Source organism: Xiphias gladius, chromosome 10 (assembly GCF_016859285.1).
Source record: "Xiphias gladius isolate SHS-SW01 ecotype Sanya breed wild chromosome 10, ASM1685928v1, whole genome shotgun sequence".
Lineage (NCBI taxonomy): Eukaryota > Metazoa > Chordata > Actinopteri > Istiophoriformes > Xiphiidae > Xiphias > Xiphias gladius.
Genome location: NC_053409.1, coordinates 24,331,238 through 24,355,724, shown reverse-complemented (window position 1 = coordinate 24,355,724; position 24,487 = coordinate 24,331,238). Strand labels below are relative to the sequence as shown.

The window sequence follows — 24,487 nt, the reverse complement described above, 5'->3', positions numbered from 1 at the left end:
TTTTCTTTTTTTTTTTTTGGCCTTGTTGCAAAATGAATAAAACGGAGTATTTTTCAATCTCAGGCTTCGAGTTGGTCTTTGGCCCGGTCCAGAAGTGGAAAATTGGCTGTTCTCACTCAGCCACTCGGCCCGTCATACACACTCACATGCAACAAGCTGTCATCTCACACACAGTCCAACACGGCACCTCTGTGCTTTTTATAACCCTCAGTAAGCCCAGGATTATACCGCTAACCAGCCCGTACCTTCCCCTATACACACCAACCGCCTCTAAACGTAGCAGGAGGCTTTGACTAATGGCAGCAGCGGTCAGGTGTTAGAAAACGAAAAAAAAAAAAAAAGTTCTAGTGATTAAACTGGAAAGAAACTGCTCCTAAAAAGATGAACGAGAACACCCATAGTCCAAATTAAATACAGAGGTAATGATTTTCCTGTTCTTCTCTGTGCACCGGATCTCTCCTCTCAGAGAGGGGAACGGGAAACCTCAACCAATGCACCCCGCGGAGCCATCAGTCATGTTGGTTTTCGAGAGGTGGGTGTGACGTTGCGGAAGCAGGAAAACTAAAGCTCCTCTGTGTTTAACTGCAGCCAACATCTCTGCCTTTTTTGGTGCGGAGAGATCGTGACAGCGGGGAGACGCCTGCAAGTTACCAGGAACATTAAAAACATGTCAAGCACTTTAAAAAAAAAAAAAAGAGCAGTAAGAAGAGTATGGTTTCATAAAAAGGGGATTGACTTGAAATTGTCAGATATTGTCACTGTGATACCGTTGAAAGCTCTAGAAAATGCCTGTGAGTGAAGCACCTCGGGTTGCTACTGGGTTCAATTTGTTTTCATACTGACAGGAAATAAGGGTTAGTAAATGAAACTTGATCACGTAATTAAAAGGTATCGTGTTGTATTTTGTAGTTTTCCGCTACGCTCTCATCCACGTTTGATGTGGGAGGTGATCAATGTCTTGCACTTTAACAGGTCATACTAGCTGATGAGGGGATTATACCTTTGGCCTTTCATTTGCAGGTTTTTTTCTTTCTGCTACACGTTGATGCTGTTGTACGACAGAGCGAGGAAAACCTGTTTTATTCAAACACATTTATTGTATTTACTTGAATACAAAAGTGCAAAAAAAAAAAAAAAAAAGGAAAAAATTAAAGCAATTTCTTCCCCACATGAATGGAAGCACGGATTAAAAGTAATTTTTATAAAAGGGGAGGCCAGTAAATTCCTCTCAAATTAAATGGCTGTTGGCATCATTTTCACTCTGGCCTGATGCAAGTAACAAACCAGGAGCACAAAATTGTGTAACACAAAACTTTAAATCCTCTTGGCGCTGCAGTGCCAACCGGGACCTGGAGGAACCTGGTACCCCCGATGGATTATCTCAGTCTTATAAATGTGCAAGGGAAATACACTAGAGCGAGGCACAGAGTAAGGATTATAAACTAGGTTAGGGACAAATCAGCCTGGGCTCTGAGCTTTAGGTTCTTGGTTTGGTAGCGAAGGTGAGGTAACCTGTGTGACCCGGTATTTCTCTGGGAGGAGTGGTGGTCTTCAGGGTGAGGGAGGCATGGTTTGGTCCAGAGGTGGGAGGCGCGTCCTCTCTGGTGTCAGGCTGAGTCTGAGCGGAGGGGTCCGGGCCGAAGTCCGGCAGCGACAGGGAGACGGTCCGGACGTCGTGGACTCTCAGCAGGATCTCCATGGTGCTGATCTCCTTGAAGCCCTTATCTGCCAGAGCCTCGCACGTCCTCTGAACCTGCTCTATGCATGGAGAGAACGAACACACCCGACCCCCTGAAGAGAGAGAGAGAGAGAGAGAGAGAGAGAACACGACCATAAAATCATTATGACGAGCGCCTTCATTTGGGCCAGTCAAGGTCGACGTGATGAGAAACACAACTTCAAATTAGGACTAAATTATATGATACTTTGATACTTTTTAAGCAATAGCTGTTCAATGTATTTATATTCTGTAATTACCTCTAATTGCTTAGTTTTCTATTGGCTGAGGTGGAGTCCGCCATTCATGCACTTCATTCGGAGCGCCCAGCTTGGAATGAGAGATTCACAGGAGCGCGACGGTGCAAGTGATCCAGCGTGGTTTTATCTCACTGACGCCAGCGTGACGGTTCACTGTTTGCTCTCTCCACGCCGCGTCAGAGCTGTCTTAAAATTACCGCTAATGCTAACCCAACGACGCTTCACATTAAAAGCGTTCATGCGGTGAAACACGTGGTGGCTCTTGCTGAGACAACAGTCATTTTTTTTTGGCACTATCTGACGGCGGATGAGTTTTAGATATGGCAGGGTGTGACGGAAGAGCGCGGAGCAGCCACAGGGAGCTGTTAGACGGAGAACTGCCGGTGGCCTCTCACCTCTTCAGCAAGGCGACCAACTTCGCTGAATCTCACTTTTGTGTGAAAGAAACTACTGGAGGAGTTTGTTTGGCTGCACTATAATCGGATGCACTAAGCGCTCTTCTGTTGTAGTCGCTCATCAAGCGTTTGCTGTAGTATTTAAACCACGCTTGCTGTTACCCCGGTAACTAAAGGTGCTGGAAAATCAACCACGACTGAAATCTTATCCCCATAGTCTACCCATACAGGTGCTTTCACTTATGTTGCCTAATTAGACCTTTTCTTGGTTGTCTCTGTATATTTTTAGCTGTACTAAAATACTCTCTTGTATACAAACATTATGTAAAAGAAAATGAAAATACCTTTTTATGCCTGACGAAATAAACACTTTATTGTTACTCTGGATAAGAGAGCCTGAAGAATGCACTTTCTCCTCCCCGTGAGCGTTTTTTTTCTATCTGTGTTGCTCGGATGAAGACACAAAAGGCTTAGATTTGGGGGCCATGCAGTTTGTTAAATTTTAGTTACACATTGTGAACGATTTTAAAAATTTCCAAGCAGCTACGAAGCTACCAAGGTAAAGGGCCCAGTTCAGGCTACGCAATATCAGCCCAGTCCCAACCCGACAGACATGGGGCTTTTGGTAAAGATTTTGGTAACTGGTCACGTGGTCTTAAATATCTGAATTCATGACTATGATTCACTGAGCTGAAAAAAAAAGTCGTCGCCTCAAAAGACAAACTTTAACGTTCCCAGATGAGTGTTGGCCATATGCGAGTCCATTATTGGGCGTAGTCAACCCCGCGTTTATTTTTTAATCAAACATGGTTGATATTTTTGGCACCTATCTCATAGTATAAAAAAGCTCAAACAAGTTGATTTGGTAGAGTGGCCAAAAAACAGGATGAAAGTTACACTGGGTTATATGAAAGTCTGGGAAAATACCAGAGTGCTTACTGATGAATTAATAACAAATGAAAGACTCTTACTGCCTGAAGGAGTTTATTACCCCACCAAGATACAGCACCAGGAAGGGGAGAGGAGAGTCGCTAGCGGCTGTAATTCACCCTCAGAGATGCTCTTAAGGATCGAGATGAGATCATTGCAGATCCACTTAACCCGGGATCTCTGTTGACTTTATGCCAACCTCCTGGTAACAGAAGAAGCTGATCTGATGTCACATTCACATCGAAATAGAAGGTTTACGAAGAGGGATACTGCAAAAGATTACACACTTTAGCATCCTTGCGTGGGTTTTCTGGCCGAGACACTCATGGCCACGCTTTTGGGCCAAATCAAATCTTCCTCAAGGTATCACGTCTCAAAAAGGAGTACAGAGGGTGTATATTTTCAGTGTTTTCTCTGTGTGGTGTCTGAAATAGTTATTCTTAAAAAAATAGTCTTGGACAAAGACTATTTGTCTCTGTCCATGACTGTTTTTTCTATATCAGATTTCTAAACTTAATATGGATAGAAGGAGAAATTTAGTCTTACTCTAGGGAAACCCGGGATACTACAACTTCTATTAATACTTTGTTTTTCTTACACCTAAAAGCACTTTCAACGCATATTCTTTCCCTAACAAAGCAGTCCTGTGACCTGCTGGGCTCCAGGCTGAAAGTTTGTGGATCATCGGGGGGACGAGACGGCGCTCTAATAAACAGAGATCACCCACCGGCCGCAGCCTCTCATCTCTAAATGAAACCCTGCAGTGATCGCTGCGGGAGGACACAACGAGCCAAGAAAACTTTCACCGGCTGACCTGAAGACTGAGGAACCTGACTCTGAGCAGTGCAGCTTGGAGGGGGGGACGGGATTAGGTGCAACGAAACGAACTGAGTGCTAAATGAGCGCGTATGCATGTCTGGCTGTCTTTCTTAACGCTTGTACAGATTTTGAGTAAAAGTTTTACTTGTTTTTCTTTTCTGTTTCAAACTTGGTTTAAAAGAGGAGCCGGATGAACCACTCAGGTTGGTTCACATATTGTTGTTAAAATCTGGGAGGTGTGTACATCTGTTTCTCTGCAAGCCTCTGCACCATAACATCAAACGTTCAAAGAGAATTTTATGTTCACAATTCAAACCTTTGGGCCATTTTCAGACACGAAAAAAAATGCAGCCCCCCCCCTCATTCATTTGAATGAGGCCACTCTGGCGATGCAGATGCCAGAGATCATTTTTTGTAGCAACATCAGTTCATAACTTTACGTTGATGGAACGTAAAAGGCGGGACTCAACGGCGAGGGCCAAGTTCAGCGCCTGGGCGGCGTACAGCACGCAAATAGTAGAGTAATCTTGTGATTCATCTACCAAAATAAAAGCTTATCTTGGATTTAATAACTTCATAATTAGCTTAACGAGACAAAGTGGGCGTATTGTGCGAATACCTCATAACCCCATCGCATACAGACTAACATCAGCCAGAGCAGAGCACCAGAACACACACTGCAGCGCTTTACAAAACTTCAACCACCTCTGGTGGGGCAAAGAAAAAATACCTCTGGCCATAGTCTGTTTCGTTTCAAGAGCCCTGTGCCTGTAGAGTGTTTTGGGTAACAATGGCTTTCCCCGGTGCTAACGCTGCACCAGAGAATGTGTTCTCCACTGCTGGACAAACTAACGTTTTTTCTCAGACAGCGAGACCAGTTATCTTAATTGTTTCAAACTGGCCATCCTGGATCGTAACGCGCAGCCCACCGTTGCAACCCCAATGCGTTGTTGTTTTTGGTTTGAACTCCGGCTTACACTGTGTCTACAGAGGCTTTGCAGTGAAAGCAGCACATTAGCAAAAAAGCTTCGGTCCTCCATCTGTGCCTGTGTTTTGGCAGTGCTCAGAGACCAACACGTAATCATTGTAGTTATGTGTGTAAAACGCAAGGAAGTGTAAGTGTAAAAAATACGCTTTGGTCACAGTTTCGCAGCCTGTGCAGACAGCTGCCAATGCCCATTGCGACGGACGACTCAAATATGCGACTGAGACATCTCCATACTGTCCACTTATTGAGTTTAGGTAAACCGCACGTCAAATATGAACTTCTAGAAGTTTTCAAAGCTTTGTTGTGTTTCTTTTTGTTTCTCTTATTACTCAATTATGGTATATAGATATCATATACAAGAGTAAACCTATATAAATAATCAGAATCAGCTTCATTGGCCAAGTATGTGTAGACCTACAAGGAATTTGACTCTGATTTTTTAAACGGTATCTGTTTTTAAAAATAAAAGTATAACACTTATGTTCATAACAGTAGGTGAAAAAATACGCATACTGTGCATAAATATATATGAAAAGCAGCACAAAGCAATGACATACGATGTCAAATATACATACTGTTTAAATCGTAAACTAGAACACAATGGTGTAAGGAGAGCAAAGAGTACTTTACTAAATATTGTTAATGTAATAGGTTATTTTATATATATGAAGGAGGTGGTTATGTATAGTATATGCATGTATACATGTCTATACACAATATATATGCAGCATGCTTATGTTAATATGGGGATCGGTTCTGATAGCTAGTTCCATTTAGGATTTGGTTCCCGATACCCAGATTCGTTAAACTCTGACGCTTGTGAGTCTCTCTTTGAACCTTTTATCTGTCCTTGTTGTATTTTAAAAGGTCAATGTTGACAACATGCAGGTAATTTGGGGTTTTTTCCCACCTACTGAGCCTCCAGAGGGCACATTGTGCTGCAATGTGCACATTTAATCTCACTTTATAACGGCTGAGAGGGGAATAAGAAGCACTCCCTGCCGCAGTATTAATGGAATACAGATGGTGTTCCCGATGGGATATGCTGGTCATCAAACCTTTGGATTCACAAGTCAACAACATGTATCACGCACTGCAGAGTTACTCAGTGAAATAAAGACAGAGTCTGTTCATTGTGTCTGGTAAACATTACAGGAAACTCTGGGGATGTTTCAGATAGCAGTCGTTCCTTCGGCTAGCAGGACCAGTGTTCTCCCTCCGGACGGCCATAAACACAACTCAACGATCTCCTGGCAACCAGGAAAAACGCACAGGGAGGGGCCGGGTTGATGATTACAAAAGGGCGTCTCAAGCAGTTATTAATAGCCTCGACTATCAACCATACGTCAACAACTAGGATCTTTAGACGACTGAGCTGCAGTATGATTCTTGACCGTGATGATCGGGGGTTTGTGCTCATGGGACATGTTTGCTTTAAACTTGCATAATAAGATTCCTAAGTCTTTGAGGGGGCAGGGAGGGAGGGGTTAGCTTAGCTCTGTCAGGACTCAGACAACCGCTGAATACTGGGCTGGGCCGCAGGCCAAAACATTAGTAGAATTACAACTTGGAAAAGAAAAAAGAGAGAGAAATATTTCACTGCCACTCTGTCCACTGCAATAAACCAGCTCTCAGCAACTCTTTCTTGAGCTTGAGAAAAGATCTGCAGTCATATTCATGGATTTTGTCACCAGCGCCAAAACTATTAGAAAATGAATTCATTAGTCGATGGATAGGAAATAATCTGCAACAAACATTTTATTGTTTCAGCTTCTCCAGTGTGAGAATTTATGACTTTTTCCAGTCTTGCGCTGCAGTAAACTGAATATTTTTGGGCTTTGGACTGTTGGTTGAATACAAAAAGCTATGTGAAAACATCAACTTGTGCTTTGGGAAAATATTACGCTCATTTTTTGATGTTTTCTGATGTTTCACAGTTCCAGACAACTAACAGATTATTCGAAAAAACTATCTGCAGATTAATCGGTAATGAAAATAACTGTTATTTGCAGCCCAATTTTGTTGCTCATAATATTATTATTTGTCAAAGTGTCATTATTCTTTGTCTTATTTTTATTTGGTAGATATCATGCTCTAACTTTTGGAAATAGCATTCCAATAATGCTTTGGGTGATGTAAACAGGAAGTATAATGTGCAATGGATTCATGGATTTATTTAGCCTATAGTAGTTTACATTTTGGCTAATTGACACCATTAAAATATGCCAAATTGGCTATTAGCAGCTCCTCTTGGCACTGTACCCATGGATACACAGATAACTATCACAGGGTTATTTTGATACCGAAGAAAACGTAAAACCATGATGATTCTCAAGCATGTTCTGCATTTATAAGGAGTTTTTTTCTATGATTTCTAAGCAGATTTACGGATGTTTATCTGCAACTGACATCTGAGATAATGATATCCTTGGAAAGTGCAAGTCCAACTGAACTCACACATACAGTACGTGCATAGTGTGTGTGTGTGTGTGTCTGTGTGTTTAAATTTGACTGAGTTATGACCCCGGGAAGAAGTAAAATTTTTGTTGCAAATCATGGCAATTGAATGTTAAGTGTTTTAAAGTACCTTAACTGCCACCATTAGTTGTGTGTGTTGATAAGTGGGGCAAACTACATCAATTAGCTCCCGGTTGTTTTTACCTTCACAGTATGTTTGGCTCACATCTCTGCCTCTGCACAGTTTGAAAACATCTGGTCCAGACTGACGTGCAGAATAAAACGAACAGCAAAGTGATGAGTTTTGTCTGTGGCTAAACGGATGAATTTTACACTCCACGAGCTCAAAGTATGAGCTCAAAATATCATCCTACCATGAGATACACAACACCTCAGACTCTCTGCAGGTTGATTGTGTTAACGTTTCAATCTTTTGCTCTTGGGCCGTTGAAGAATTTTGGAGCAACGCTGCTCAGCTCGGCTTCGGCTCTCTGGAGAAAACATCCAGTCCAAGCAGTGGGAAGTAAATCAAGCCTTTCCTTATGGAGCAACATTCACCAGGACTCTCCCTGCAGCATAACCCTGTATGGTCATGGGACTGCTTCTACAATGACTGCACTCTATTTATCTGTGTCTGTATATCTGTGTGTGTGTGTGTGTGTGTGTGTGTGTAAATGCTAGGGTCAGCTCATGAAAAGAATATGTAGCAGTGGCACCATAAATGGGAGTCAGACAGGAGGAGGATGGAAAAGTTGCGGAGCAGCATCTTCGCTCCTCCTGCATTCCTTTTCATATTGGGGTTTTGTTTTTTTTTAAATCGTGCTGCATTTATGTGACTTAGCTATATTAGCTTTCAGACTCAAAAAACACTGACCCTGTGCGTCTCAACGGTGTTGAGTCACTCACTTTTTGGCTGGACTGCAACAGCAAGGCCGAGCAAAAGCTAATTTACCAAAGATAATTTGACACATTTTTGGCGTGATTCTGCAGCAAATAGTTAACCTCAGCATGCAGGAAGGTCATCTTCCATCTTACGGGTTCATTCTGATTATGTTCTTTCTGGCTATGGTGGGATTAAGCCCAACTATTCTCACCGCAGTTTTTCCGCTTCGGAGGTCTCAACAGGCCCAAAATTATGGATCAGACTGAAGAAAAACCTGCGGACAGTGAGAACTGGTCTGAAAAGATGAAAATCTGATCAAACATGTGATTGACCCAAAACAGACTCATCTAGAAGGAGAAGAGTCACAGGGGCAGCATCATGACGCTCCACCAATTACTGAGCCACTGTGGTCAAAGGGAGCAACAATACATGCCATTTTTCCTGCATTTCACGGTTCACACTCTCTGTCTGCCTCAAAAAGACACGACGACTATGATACATCACAGGCTTAGAGAGAATCTATTTGCATCCACTCGGTTACTTGACATAACTGACACCCAGATCTGAGATCCATGGCAATACAACAGGACCCTGTCAGACCTGATTAGATTATTTAATTTGGATCTGACCTCTAGCCTGTGTGGTTATTTGGTGCATTTTAACATTGTAAACGTGCCGAATGTAAAAACGCTCCAGAGCTTAAATAAACGGCTCTTAGCATGCTTGGAATCCAAAAGGGTCTGTTGCTATGCGCTTTACCTGAAACATACATAATCCGTCTTTACCTCTAAACGCTCTGACTGCCAACCTGCCCGGACACGCTGCTGGTCCTGGTTGTCACAGAGACCCCAACATGCCCTCTGCCTCACCGACAGACTTCATATTGTTCTCCTGTGACCAGGAACTAACACATGCACACAAGGACAAAGTTAATGATAGCCATGGCAGCGCTGGCCAGGATCGATGGTCGCTCCGGGAGTGCAGAGCGAGGCGACGCGCCCGGGAGGGGTGTTCACTGGCTGGTATTTTAAAATGTGCTCAGTCATAGTCATGTTCCTGCTGTGCCAGGACGAGTCACAGAAAAGTCATCATCAGGTGGTGGTGAGCGTTCCTCTGGGACCATGCCATACATGTACTAATACAGCCAAATACCTTGCATTTATTTTTTTATTAACTCAACAGACCACCCTGCTGACCTTCAGTCATCCCTTTTTCCCGGTAGTTGGCCCATTATTTAATACCGGTGCTGAGCCTGAAATGGGAAACTTGTAGTAACGGATCACATTTTGGCCTTACTCAGGTCAGACATGTGAGGGCCATGTGCTGAATTTTAACATTTAGATGTTCTGTACCACGGTCCACTAGACTCTCTCTCCTGGTTAAGATCCTAAGGATGTTTTATATGTGATAATAACAGCTGGATGATGACAAACTTTGCAAAAAATATAGTCAAATGTTTCTCAGAATGGGCTGACAATGTGAAAATGCTGATAAACTGGGAGTAACATTTCACTGGTGATGAAATAGTAGTAGTGACTAATAATGTGTCAAGCGGAAATTTTCTTTATTAATCAATATTAAGACATTATTTGTTAAAATTGCTACACCCCATTTGAATGAATAGTGCCTGGTTATATAAACTGTGTGACCACCTTATTCAGTAATTCATTACAATTTTATATTTTCAACACATTTTTATGGTATTTTGCAGAATTTTGACATAATTTTATATAAATAAAGTTATTATATAATCTGGGAATTATTATACCACTAATTTTTGTTTGATCTGTTTTACTCTATGTTAACTTATTTTTATCTTGTACTTTATTTTACGCTTAAATCCTACTTAAATGTGTCTTCTGCCTGGCCTCTTGTTTCTTCTCTTGATGCCTTTTATGTTTTATGCAAAATCACTTTGAATAGCCTTGTTGTTTAAAGGTGCTACACAAAATCTATTTGCCTTGCTTTGCCTTGCCTTAGATCTCACACAGCAATTCTCTTTTCTCTACCGGTGAACAACAATTAATATGCCTTTAATTGTCTTGCCTTTACAGGTATTGACAAAATAAAACGATACCCCTTCCTACCTTCTAAGGGCGAGGTGTCAGTGTGATCTTAAAGACCCCCGCCAGTCGAGTACTAATGCTTTCTCATAAACACACACACACACACACACACACACACACACACACACACACACACACACACACACACACACACACACACACACACACACACACAGGTGTGTCTTACCATGTTTCTTCATGGCAGCCTTGGCATGCCCCACCGCCTCCCAGGGGCTGGGGATGTCCAAGAACACAGCGTCCGCCACCCCGGTCACTCCAAACCCCTCTTTGCACACGTCCTGGTTCCTGACGGTGACCAGGTGATCCACGCGGTGCTCCTTGAACTCCTCGGCCACCTTCTCCGCCCGCTGCTGGTGAAACTCCACCGTGTGCAGGTGGCCCGTGGGGGCGATGGTGCGAAGGATGGCGTGGGATAGAGAGCCGCTACCTGTGCCTGCAACAGGGACGCCATAGGGAGGATGAGTGAGCCTGAGTACAGCAGGGACTTAGATACACCTGGAGGCTGAAATTCGTACTCAACATGATGGAAAAGTCCTTGCATAGCTTGAAATCTATCAAATGATCAGGTGATGAACAGTTTGGTGCATGTTTGATTAAGACAAACTGAACAATTTGTGGTGACTACCTACCTAACTAAGCCAAATACAGACTGTTTCAGACTCTGAGCTTTAAGTGGAGAGCCTGCTGAAATTGAGGAAAGGATCCTATACAGACTATATGCAGTCAGTTCTCATTGGGTTTGGCAGTCACTTGATGCAGTATTAACACCAAATGTATCGCTTAACACAGCTTTAAAGTGTGTCCAAAAAGTGAAATGGTATCCACTAATCGCCAACCATTTTGATAATCGATTAATCTATTTGAGTCATTTTTTGAGAATAAAAATATTATAATTCTCTGGCTACAGCTTCTCTGATGTGAATATATTCTGCTTTACGTGGTCTTCTATGATGATAAACTGATTACCTCTGGGTTTTGGACTGTTTGTCAGCCAAAAACAAAACAAAAACAAAAACAAAAAAAGAAAAAACAAAACATTTGACATATGCATCAACATATGCCACGATGGGCTTTGGGAAAATGTGAAGGCCATTTTTTGTTATCTTCTGATATTTTAAGACCAAACAATGAATCGATTAATCAAGAAAATAATCAACAGATTAACTGATACATAAAATAGTCATTAGTTGTAGGCCTTAAGGATTTAATATGTCATTTAATCAAAATCTTAAAGGTCTACACAAAAGACAAAGCCAGTTATTATTCAAACATTTTAGTTGACTTTTCTGAATAAAAACAACATGCCAACCATTCTCCAAGATTCACTTATCTCATACAAACATTAACACCAGTAAACATCCATCCATCTCCATACCGAAATACCCGATAAATATCAAATAAAGAGAAAGGACAGAACAGAGAGTTGAAGGCGTGCCTCTACATCCTGCAGGTAGCATTTTAAAGTAGTGCATTTTCTTTAAACCATCTGAGGACAATCAGTCATCACATATACGTGAGAGTGTATTAACAACACCCGTCCAAAACTCCTACTGCCACAGACATGTCCAAAAACAAAATTACCTGTGACCTAGTTCTCGAGCTGCTGCAAAATCTAATTTTAACTTATAATGAAATAATACACGTCACCTACAAGCCACTGTAGTGTAGGTGCAAGATGGAGTGCATGAAGCCCAAAGACAAGGTACCAGTGACACGCCGATGAATTTTGGGATCTTTTGTCGACGTCATTTCACATCATGTTGCATGTAAACTGACCAGCAGGCTTCTCCGAACACGAACAGCCTGGGCACAGATTTTTGCTGTGTCCAGGCTCATTTCTTCAGATTAAGAAAAGGTCCAATCATACTCAGTTATTTTCATGTAAAGTGTGGACATAAATTCAAGTAATCTCAGAAAACCTCAAAGTTACTACTAAAGTTATACTGTTATGTCTCAGAAATGACGCAGAGATCTTTCCTCTATCCTAACACAGTCATAACAAAAAGCTCACAGTTGTTACTACAACACACACCCATATTTTCCCACTGCCTTTCACTCTACTCTGGCTGGTAAGTGGATGCTGTACTCCTGAGTGGGCCGCCTTCGCCCGGAAGCAGCCCCGTTGGTCCTCTTGCCGTACACAATGCCGGCTAATGTACAGTTTGTGAAAGAGCGATTTGAGCGTGCGTGATTTTACAAGAGGAAAAATAACTCCGGCCACGTGACTCGCAGTTAAGGCGGGGGAATGGAGCGTTGCAGCGAGAAGCCAGCAGATCTCATCCTCCGTACCTCCTCCTTCTCCTGGCATTACGTCACCGCCGCCTTTGTTTGCATGGCAACAAAGAGGGCAATGTTTACCCCACAGCAGTACTTTGACTTGCTAAAACCTCACACTGCTGAACTGGGTGGTCTGCGACCGGAGACAACAGTAAATGTGGAAACCGTGAATGCATTTCGATGGTTGTGGTAAACTAAAGGAATGGGGATACACAGATGTAAATACGCAGATACAAAGTTCAGGAATAAACAACAACTTGCCCATATAAAACCACAGCAAAAGAGAGAGGGAGGGAGACAGAGAGCCATCACTGTTAAATACGCCTTTCAACCTTATCATGTCCATCGGAGAAGGACTAACTGTGCTAATTGCCTGTCTGAGTAACTGGAAATAATGTTAATATACAGTCAGTGACCTGAAAAAAATGTAAACAATGTACAATGTACAATGCAACCCAATAGAAAAGTCCTGAAATTAATACTACCGTTTTTTGACACTGTGTCAGGAGGTGCGGATTTATATTTGTGGCAGTTTCTAAGGTTGTGTTTTCTTTGTGGTGTTGCTGTGTTGGACTTCATTATTATCTCCATCGAGGGAGTTGTATAGGATTGTAGTCAATGTGTTTGGTCCCATTTGTATAACTTAGCACAACTCCTTCAAAACTACTTGACAGATTTCACTTAAATTTGGTGGAAGGTTAGAAAAGACATTTTGAAGTTCACAATTAATTATAAACTTCAGTAAACTGGCAAGTAAAAAATGAACATCACACTTATTCAAAGAGTGGAATATTGATTTTAAGTTAGAACTGCATTGATCAGTCAATTAATCGAGCAACTGAAAACGAATCAGCAACTATTTTGATGATCGATTACTCGTTTTAATAATTTTTTTGGAGCTAATATATAACATTCTCTGGTTTCATCTTATAAAATATGAGGACTTGATGCTTTTCTTCATCACTAATGACGTTTTTGTACCGCTGGTCTTATAAAACAAGCAATTTGAACACATCTCTCAATTCTGCGTTTTTCGTCACTCATCAATCTTCACAAAACTTGGTACATTAAATATTCGGATTAAAAAAAAAAAAACAAAGAAAAAAATGTTATTTTATTTATTTTCTATATTCCATACCGTTTTCCTATAACTGACCGCCAAAAGTGTCAGTGTAGCCTAATTTACATGAACTGCCATAGTTCTTGAATGCATTGTGCAGTTAGAAACTGAATTACACACCGTGTATAAAGATGCAACTAAGGACTAGTTTCATTACAGATTCATCTGTCAATCACAGACAGATCTGTCAATTACTATTGATTATTCACTTAATCGTTTAGTCTATAAAATGTCAGGGAATGGTAGGAAATGCCCACCACAGTTTTCCAGAATCCAAGGTGATGTCTTGAAATGTTTTATTCTATCTGATCAATTCTCAAAAAACCCAAATATATTAAATTTACAATTGAGAAGCTAGAACCAGAGAGTGATTGGGTTTTCGCTTGTTGAATGGTTTAAATGATCAATCTATCATCAAAATAGCTGCTGATTTATCAACCGTTTGTTTCAGCACTAATCAACTAATTTGATGACGTTTCGCCTCAATGTGGCTCCACAGCAACGGGATAACTAAGTGGCCATATAATCCAACATAACTATACCATAAACTGCAGCCTCACATTGTAGTACTGTTATACAGCCTGAATTTGACTATGTCAGAGCCACACAAACACTCTCACAGATCGATTGTCATCTGTAGAGTTTACTGGTGAGAGGAAATGGCTGTGTGGCTCCAGCAGAGGTCTGTCTGAGTGATGGGCGCCAACACTGTCTAAACTCGACCCGCACAGAGAGACAATCAATCGGCACAGAATCGACTCTGGACCTCAGGCTTCATTTCAGGGTGCTGACGGGTTCAGTTTCCATCCTGGTTATCATGGTGTGAAGGATGGAAGACAGCCCGGTCCACCAGATCTACACTCAACACCAGCAGTGTTGTGCAAAATCATGCCAACATCAACAGGGCACAGGTTTTATAACCGATCTTCTAAAATTGGCACTGTTATTCATCAGCAGTAGCATCGGAGCAGACAAAGTGCATTTTCCACCCAAATGGTTCAATCTGGGAAAGCATGAATTTGGTGAAAGGGATGAGGCGTTTTAAGTTGCAAGTGCGATTGTAACAGAGAGACTTCATTATTACATTTGGGCAGAGAAAAAACAGTCGGTCCTACGGTCAAACAAGGATTGTCAGATAACCCAGGACTGCTTATCATCGGTCTGCACTAATTTCCAAGCTGCAGTTTACTTCAGGTTGGGGATGTGCTTATATGACACTCACTACTGGTTATTAGTCAGATACAAGCCAAGAATGTATGGGGAAAAAACAGAAGTTACAATCTGATATGAAACATAAAAGAGAAGGAGGGACACAGGCCTCAAGTGTCAGCTATGTGGAGGTATTTTACACTACAAAAAGGAAAAAGGGCATCAGTGTTAAACTTAATGATCCTGAAACGGAATATGATAAAAATACAGAGAACACAAGTGCTGGAAACAAAAAGAAAAAAAACCGCTGGAAGCAATGACGAAGCACAAAACAATCCTGCTACACAGCAACGAAACCAGAAAACAGAAATTAAAATTGTGAGGTTCTCAGTCAGAGCAGCTCATTTGCAACTCTGAGTCATGTTCATGTTGTGACTCGTTGCTGGAATTTAACATCTGTCTTTTGATGCAGCCTGCTTATGGATAGCTATTTTGGCTAAGTGTATTTCTATGTTTATTAACAGCTTCGTAACTACTGAAGAGGGAACAGCTCTGTGAGGCTACTACTCAGTGTGACCTAATGAAAAGTATGACTGTCTGGAACCCAATTTCGTGGTAATCCAACCAACAGTTGTCGAGACCCTTCACTCAAAACTACAAATGTCGTCCTGCTGGTGGCGCTAGAGGAAAAGTCAGGTGATCACTGAAAATGACTGAAATGGAATAAAATAAATTTAGCTTGTATTTTTAGCCCCAAAATGTGCCCAGTAAATGCATTTTAGCACTGAGAGGGAGGAGTGGTAATACAGCTTCAGGTGCTATAATCTATGACTGCACTGAACCTGCTGCTGACACACTGCTATGGTATAATTTCTGATACCCTAGCAAAACATGATTTTTATAAAGCTATAATCATTGCAGTTGAAGCAAAGGTACTTGCACTTTGCCGGAACTTAGATGAAAAGATTATTGTTCATTTTCCCTCCGTGCCTCAAGTTGTATTGGACAAAGTATCAGACAAAATACTTTTTTTTTTTTGTGGTATTTTTGCCTTAATTTGTTAGTTGACAGTCCAGAGACAGACAGGGAACAAGGGCAGAGACAAGAGGGGTACGACACGCAACAAAGGTCCCCAAAAGGGAAATGTTCAACGTCGCTATGCGCGTTAACCAGTACGCCACTAAACGCGCAACACAATTCATATTTTGACCTCATAATGGCGCTAGATGAAAGGTCAGGGGATCATGAAAGTCATTAGGATTAATTCTCTGGAGAATCCTCAGGGTCACACTACTAGTTTGGCTAAAAATCAGCATTGTGTCAGTATTGGCTGATACTCATTATTGTGGTATTTGCAATGCATCTGATATAAACCATTAATACTTCAGGATGCCAAGGAGAGGTGAACTGGTAGTCTGGCATCCGGAGGGGAAGTTTCAGAATTAGTGCTGGTTTTAAGGAAGTGGTGGCCACAGTCAGTGACAGTCACCTCTTTATTATGGATACGGTTTTACAGTTTTAAAACTCACGGGGTTGTCTGTATCTTTCCTCTGCAGTTTGTTTTGTAGGTGTACTGAGGAGCAGCCTATTACTCAAATAGTGATGAATTACCCTGCACTGAGAGCTTTGATGCAAATGGTCAAGGCAACCTGTGACTCATATCAACATCTCTAATCTGGTGCAAGAACAAGAAGACGTCAACTCAGAGGGGAACTACTGTACGAGAGGAAGCAATGATACAAGAGGATGAAGACACGGTGGGGGAGGGGAGGCTGAGTGTGTATCTGACTGCTAGCTTAACTGTATGTCATCCCTGCTTTCTGTTCTCCATCTGTATCAAATACAGCATGGCGGCTGGCTGGACGAGAAGTAAAACCAGGACAGAGGTCAAAGAATTTCCCAGCAGGCAATTTAGAAAGTTAGGGAGTAATTCTTCCCATCATCAACCCAGTTTGGTCTCTGTAGACTTTAGTAAAGTATTCTACACATAAATGTTGTTGTGAAGAGGCTGTAGGCAGCTGTAGCTGTTCTTTTAGATGAAGGGATCGGCTCTTAGTTGCCATTAATAATGTCTGACCAATGTGGGTTTTCGAAGGCCGATGATAAAGAGACCCGATACACATATTTTTGTACTTAAACTGCCAAATGCTATTTTTTATGCCCCAAGAATCGCATGCGTCTAGTGTGTACCACAAGATTTTATTTTTGTCAGTGTGGAAACACTTCTGCAACAGCACTTGGACCGTCATGAGATGGATCTTAGAAGCTGTAAACAGCCAATGTTTTGGTATTTGTACTTAAAAGACAAACTGACAGAGTGGGGGTATTCTTTTACCTTTTAAAACACACTGTTCCATCTGTGGGACACTTTACTACTTTAGGTGTGTTTCAGTATGTACCGGACTCAGTCTTCACACAACCTTGACAAATTACACATTGTTTAAAAGCTCCAAGTCTCCTGATTCTATCTGTGCAAAACATTTTATGATCTCCATATCACTGCACCGGCTGCCAACACAGAACTGGTTCAGACTTCTGGCCATGGCTCCTAAGTGTTTTCCAAACAAAAATGTCCTACTACAGGCCTCATATTCCCTTTTAAAATAAAAAAAATAAAAATAAATTAATTAAATATAAATTCAAAAAAACAGAAACAAAACTCTTACATTTGTAAATTTGGTTCAGTATCTCGTACTTACTCTGACTTTTTGGTTGTAAAATTTAAAGAGTTACCTTTCATAGGAGACATGACTGTAATCAAAAAGGTTGAAGAACAGTAACCTTTTTATTTTGGGTACATTATATTCAGGCTAGTGGGAAAAAATGGGGGTGTCTGGTAGCAGGTTAAATTAAATTAAATTGTGTGTGTTTGCACATCCCTCACTGGCTTCCCAACAACGAACACCACAACTGTGTTCACTGAATCGCATGAGTAAGCCAGAGGTATCATTATTGGGAACTGAACCCGGAAATTTTCCACTAAGCCACCTGGTGCAGCTTGTGATGAGCTGAACTTTCAATGCCATCGCTTGCATCCTATCTACCATGTCATATGGTTAATTTATTTATGTTTTTTTGTTCCAAGGGCTCTGTCCGAAACAGAAAGTTCCGAGTCGTCTGATGCGATCTTCCTCGTTGATGTGGACGCTTCAAATTTCAACACAGTGAAAGAAACAAGAAGCGTGCATCCAAAAATTCAGTAATGAAGCCCTAACGCGTTGCAAAGCATCACTCCTCACTGGCCTCTAACAGCACTGTCATTACAGTTACTGTGGACAGCAGAAGACAAAGCAGTGCCAGGCTCTGGTCTAGTTCAGGACTAGTAGCCGGCGGAGCTACAGGGACCGAGTGGTTAGCCCAAACAAGAGAGAAAAAAAAAAAAAAACAGGCATATATTCCTTTTGCTTTTCAGTGTGCAGTTACGATAGTTTTGATACAAGATTGCATTTGTAAAATCTTGTATCCTGCCATGGTGTTTTTTCATGTGTTGTTCCTCAGTAAAAATTTTAAATCGTCAGCATTTAGAGAGCACTTACAAGTTCCTCTTTCTGTTATGGAGGTCATCGACATGAACAGACCTTGAGTTGCAGTGAATATTTGCTGAGTGTACTTGCATTGGAAACCATTTGATGTGAAACACTGATACAGGTGTGAAAAAATAAAAACGTACAGTCCATAATTAAGGGCAAACAATCAACCAGCCGGAGTGATATCCAAAACGACCTGCCTCCAAGGTGACTCCACTGAACGACCAAATGCTCCTTCAGCAGGCTCGGCATGTAGGTCGAGTGAGAAGTGCCGACAAAGTTATCGCCTCTAATCTCTGCATGTTTATACAGCTGACTGACAAAACGTCTCCCCCTCGACGAGACAGCACATACTGGTTATAGACCATCAGGCTGAACATTATGAGTCAGCATGGTGCCGTTAAAACGCTAATTAGCACCTCATCCACACATAATGATACTCGAGTGTTGTTATGAGCAGCTAATAAAATGCTACATTCAAGAAGTAATTTAATAAACCAAGCGTTTTTATCTGCTCTTCAAACCACTATTCCTCTGGATTTAGATGTGATAAAGACTTCCAGAGTGGTGGTTTTATTCTAACGCATGTATATACACACAGGCTGTCAAATATAAATAAATAAAGTACCTGAGTAGCATGATACCAATGCAGATAATGCATCCATCTCCATATTGCTGATGTGTGTGTGCTGACTAGACAGATCTCCTTACTAAGCTCATTCATCACCCAAGCGACCTCTCCAATCTCAACTCACACACACAGACACACACAGACACACACAGACACACACAGACACACACAGACACACACACACGCACACACACACACACACACACACACACACACACTTTTCACTGAGCATGATCAATAACGTGACATGTGCAGGGCTGCCAGCAGTAAAACATGATGAAGCACTGCACCGCGCGCGCGCACACACACACACACACACACACACACACACACACACACACACACACACACACACACACATCCCCTCCCATCCCCCTCACTACCCTCAGACTGGGAGAAAGTACGAAACCGACACACTCTGGTTGATTGCAATTAAACGAATGGAAATGGAAGATGGTGCTGAAGGCGAAACAGAGATCGGAGGAAATGACAGGGGAAAATTAGAGGGAGGACAAAAAGCGACAATGTCAATAAACAGACAACACAGTATTACATAATCTTCTTAGGCACATCTGTAGCTATCCCACGATGTTGAATATAAACAGCTGAGGTTCCGTGTGTCACAACATCTGGAGACTCAAAAGTGTGAACAGGGAGATTAAAATCAGGCATGTGTCCAGACTGCTGGGGAAATGATTTGAAGCCTTACTAATTCATAAAATATAGGCTGCAAGAGAAAAGAACGTTTCCATGCCCCACCTCGAAACGCGGTCATCGTAAAAATCCTTCACATGAAACGCTGGTGTTGGGTAATGAAACAAATCAAAACCAGATAATGAACTACAGCAGTGAAGTTCAAATTTATTCCAAGTATTTCGAGCCACTAACATGGATCATGGAGGGAAATGACATTGATACTGAGAATTAATCAGCGCCGTATCGTAATATCTGTCAACACAGGAGACGTTTCAGCTTCGATTTTAAGTTGTCCATTTCAAACGTGTCGGACAAAACAGATATGCTGACCTTGTAATCAACACAGCTGTCCACACAAGCCGCGTAACGGTTTACGTTTCATTCGTGCTTACGTGCACAACCCAATGTATATTTTTATGCTTCAAGTCTATTTTGACTGTGTGTGTGGGGCTCCGAGTGCTGCTGAAACGTGGGGGACCTTAACGCATCCTGTGTAGACACTGACAGGGGACTGAAGCTTACACTTGAGAGGATATTATTCAGTGTACACTTATGAGTCACATCATAGTTTAAAAATAAAGAAGTCTGTTTCAAAACATGGCGTACTTTGTGTCCTTTATGAAGCGGCGATTTTGTTGTGACGTGTTGTGATGTATTTTGCGAAAGCCTCTTTGTATGTAAAACGCATTTGTTTGTGTAAGGCTATGCCTTTTCTGCACAAATTCAAATACGGACTTACAGAATGTGCACGTTGAATGCATAAGAGAGAGGTTGGTGGTTATTGGCTAGATTGCTGACTACTAATGGCGGCTCGGGAACTATTCTGTCCTCTGAAACCATACATTCCTAGCAGTAACTACCCTGCGACTATCTGTGTATAATGAATTGGTTATCATTGTGGAATGTATTACTTCTGTGTTGGCAGACACGTCAGCCGCAGGTTGTTTAACATTCAAACTCAGCGTTAGAAATGTAGCTCACTAGCTGTAGCTTGTCATAATTGTTGCTGAAACATTACGTTTCTGCACCAAACTCTGTCATATTTTTCTCTTCATTTAATCTGCATTTGTGTGATGTGTAATTGTTCTGTAAAATCCACAACGAAAACCTCGCTTTCTAAACACCTTTAGCAATACATCTGACACGATGTATTGTACATGAATCCACCCCCACCTGACTCGCAGACGATGGATCCCGGCTTCAGCTCCAGCATCATGGTGATGGTGGCGATGTCTGTGGTGTAGAGGATTTGTGTGCGGTGTGGCAGGGAGACCGTCCACAGCTCAGGCGTGGGGTGAAGCACGTGGACCCACCCGCCTTTGCTGCAGGTGACCTTCGACCCGTAACGCTGACCAATCAGATCCGTCGAGTGGCGAATAACTCCATAGCGGGTTTGTGTTTGAGCGCCCTTCTGCACCTTTACGGGCATCGTGGATTCGTGGCCCAGGTAGATGATGGCAACGTCCCCGTCCTGAACGAAGTCTGAATACTCCACAAAACTCATGGTGAACACGTCGCACTGCAACAGGGCGGTAAAAGATGAACTCGGTTTACTTAGTTTATAAACCAATCACAAGTCATCACGGAACGATATTTATCAACAAACAGTGTGCTTAAAATACGCAAGTACTATCTTCTTGACAGTATACTTTAGGTCTTTGGTTCTTTTAGGGCTTTTTTCTCATTCTGATATTTTAAACATACATCCCTGGAACAGTCTTTTCGATCATAAAAGTAAAGAACACGGACATCTTTACCTTATCCTAATGCAACAGCAGAAGCATAAACTATATCACCCTGAAAGGATTTGTCTGCAACCATTTTGACCCTCAATTAATCGTTTAAATAATTTATCAATCAAAACCTCAATCGTTCTCTGGCTCCAGCTTCTCCAATGCGAGGATCTTATGCTTTTCTCTGTTTTCTGTCACCAAAACTAAGTATCTGTTAGTCAGACAAAACAACACATTTCAAGAAGCCATCTTGGTAAAATAATTGGCAGATTAATCATAAAATGAAACTTCTTTTGTAGCTTTTAACCACATCACAACTTGTCTACGTAGGTAATACTTGTAAGTAGCACAGATTCGTCTTTGGTTATGGGGGAGTTGTTAATTGCAAAATTAAAAGATAATAATAATAGTATTCGACATATTCAGCATTGCTCTCCTATAACACTGTCAGACTAACGAAGGACAGTTTTTAAAAAAAGGATCAAAATGAATGCAGTAGAACCAGATATGTTGTTTTTTTTATTCCATGCATTCTTGTTCCTTTTCAAAACTTGGTGCCTACATTACCCACAATGTAACTGGACCATGGACAGTTAAGTTGGGGATTCAGGGGTTGCTTGCTTATGCCATGTTCTTATGCTTATGTTCATGTCATGTCAGAGTCTTTGCAATTAGTAAGTAAGTTTCAAACTTGTAAATAGCATTAATGTAAATTTCCAAGTCATGATTACGATTGGGAAGCCCTGGCCCCTCGGGCCCCTGGGCTGGGGCCTCTGTTTGAAGTGACTTTTAACGTTTCTTGTTCGGAAGTCAATCAACTACAGTGAGACTCAAAATGACCATAAAAGGGACAGAAAAATGGCAAACAAAGATGCAAAATGACGACAGACACACAAAACTCCAACGAACTGACAGAAAACAACCACAAAGAGACACAAAATGACTACAAAGAGACACAAAAACATAGAGCACCCACAAAGAGATGTACACTAACCACAGAGACACACATGACTACAAAGAGACACAAAACGACTACACAAAGATGCAAAATGACCACAAAGAGACGCAAAAACAGACAGCGCCCACAAAGAGACGTTCAACGACCTCAAAGACACGCAAAACTACCACAGACAGACAGAAAACAACCACAAAGAGACACAAAAACATAGAGCATCCACAAAGAGATGTACACTAACCACAGAGACACACATGACTACAAAGAGACACAAAACGACTACACAAAGATGCAAAATGACCACAAAGAGACGCAAAAACAGACAGCGCCCACAAAGAGACGTGCAACGACCTCAAAGACACGCAAAACTACCACAGACAGACAGAAAACAACCGCAAAGAGACAAAACTGCCAAACAGAGACACCAAATGACCTACAATGACACCTCTTTCAATATGCGGCTCCTGCACTTATGTAGGAGCGTTGGGGGGCTTTAACGTGCCTGTAACATGGCGGACCTAAGGTCACCGCGTTGTCCGAGGCTCGTTGCCGTGGTGACGGCTCTGCAGCCACGGTGGAACCGCTTTGATTTTGAAGTGCCACGCGCACCGGCCGTTATTTTTCGAATCCTGCCCCAAAACCGGAGGAAAAAAAACCCCCAACGGTCGTTTTCACTCCGCTGCCAAAACCCCGGACAGAGAAGGCGGATTCGTTTTGCTGCCTCACCAAAGAAAACGGGCCAAAACATGTCAGACAACATAGAGAGGATGTGAGTTGAGATGAATTAATGCCACCGCTGTTTCAGCTGATGTTACATTCCCGATGTTTACTGGAGAAAATCTGGGTTTTTGTGGTCGAGGTCTGTTTCCACTTCAGATAACGTTAGTTTCCCGTATCGTTGCCCCCCGTGATTCGGACTAGGGCTTCTAAGCTTAGTTTAATTTGGCCGTAGAAGAGATCGGAGACTAGCGAGAAAACAGGCTTCGACACAACACCTGAATTAGGGCTTTTGTAACGTTAACCACCTAATTTAACGACATCATCCTAACTGACGCTGAGGTTAACTGGCCGATTCACCCTTGTTGCGAACGGTTAGTTAACCTAGCCAGCTAGTGTTACGTTTTTGGGTATAATTTACAATGCAGTTTTGAAATTATGAACAGAATTTATAACCCCAAATATACAAAAGGTCACAGTACAAAAAGCAGGTAACCTACGTTACTTTACTAGACAGTTTTAAATAATTTTGTGCTAACGCTGGTTCGACTTGTTGACTAGCTAACATGCTAACGTTTGCTAGCGTTACCGTTTAACTCGCTTGCTAGGTAAAATAATCGTTGGCGACTCCCGACGTACCGTCTCCAGGAGTGGTGTCCTTTGGAGTTTGATGCGAGCACAAAATGTGGTCAGTAAACGGCAATTTCTGCTCTCAGTACGGTTATATTTGCATGTGGACAGCACTGACAGCTACCCATTCATCCCCCACACACGTGGTGTTGTTTTCAGGGGAAGTTGAATGGACGACACCGGATGGCGAACCGGGTCGCGAATCGGTAATCTCCCTCCGCACACAAAGTCGATTCAAGAGAGGCCGTGCAGATGATTAGCAGATCTGCGATTCACTGCAGCCTCCATATATATATTTATATACATATATATATATATATTTATTATTTTTTTTGCAGTTACTGAAAGATAATAAGAGAAAGTGCCTTCGTTTGTAAATGAATATTACACAATGTTTCAATTGTAAAAACTGAAAAAATTATCCACAATTCTCAGTACCTGGAGTTAAACGACAGATTCATTATTTTCATATCTCTCTGAAAACAAGAGTGAGGTGGCCGTGAACACTAAAACGGG

The 24,487-nt window shown here is 41.8% G+C and overlaps 1 protein-coding gene across 1 annotated transcript; it reads right to left on the bottom strand.

The window, feature by feature from the left end:
• Positions 1-1,166: 1,166 nt before the first annotated feature.
• On the bottom strand, positions 1,167-24,202 carry trmt61a (tRNA methyltransferase 61A). The gene is made up of 4 exons (XM_040136996.1): positions 23,981-24,202; positions 21,110-21,455; positions 10,703-10,969; positions 1,167-1,791 (listed from the first exon to the last, which is right to left on the bottom strand). The coding sequence occupies exons 2-4, from the start codon at positions 21,438-21,440 to the stop codon at positions 1,478-1,480; spliced, it is 912 nt and encodes a 303-aa protein (XP_039992930.1). The 5' UTR covers positions 21,441-21,455; positions 23,981-24,202; the 3' UTR covers positions 1,167-1,477.
• Between the last annotated feature and the right edge of the window lie 285 nt (positions 24,203-24,487).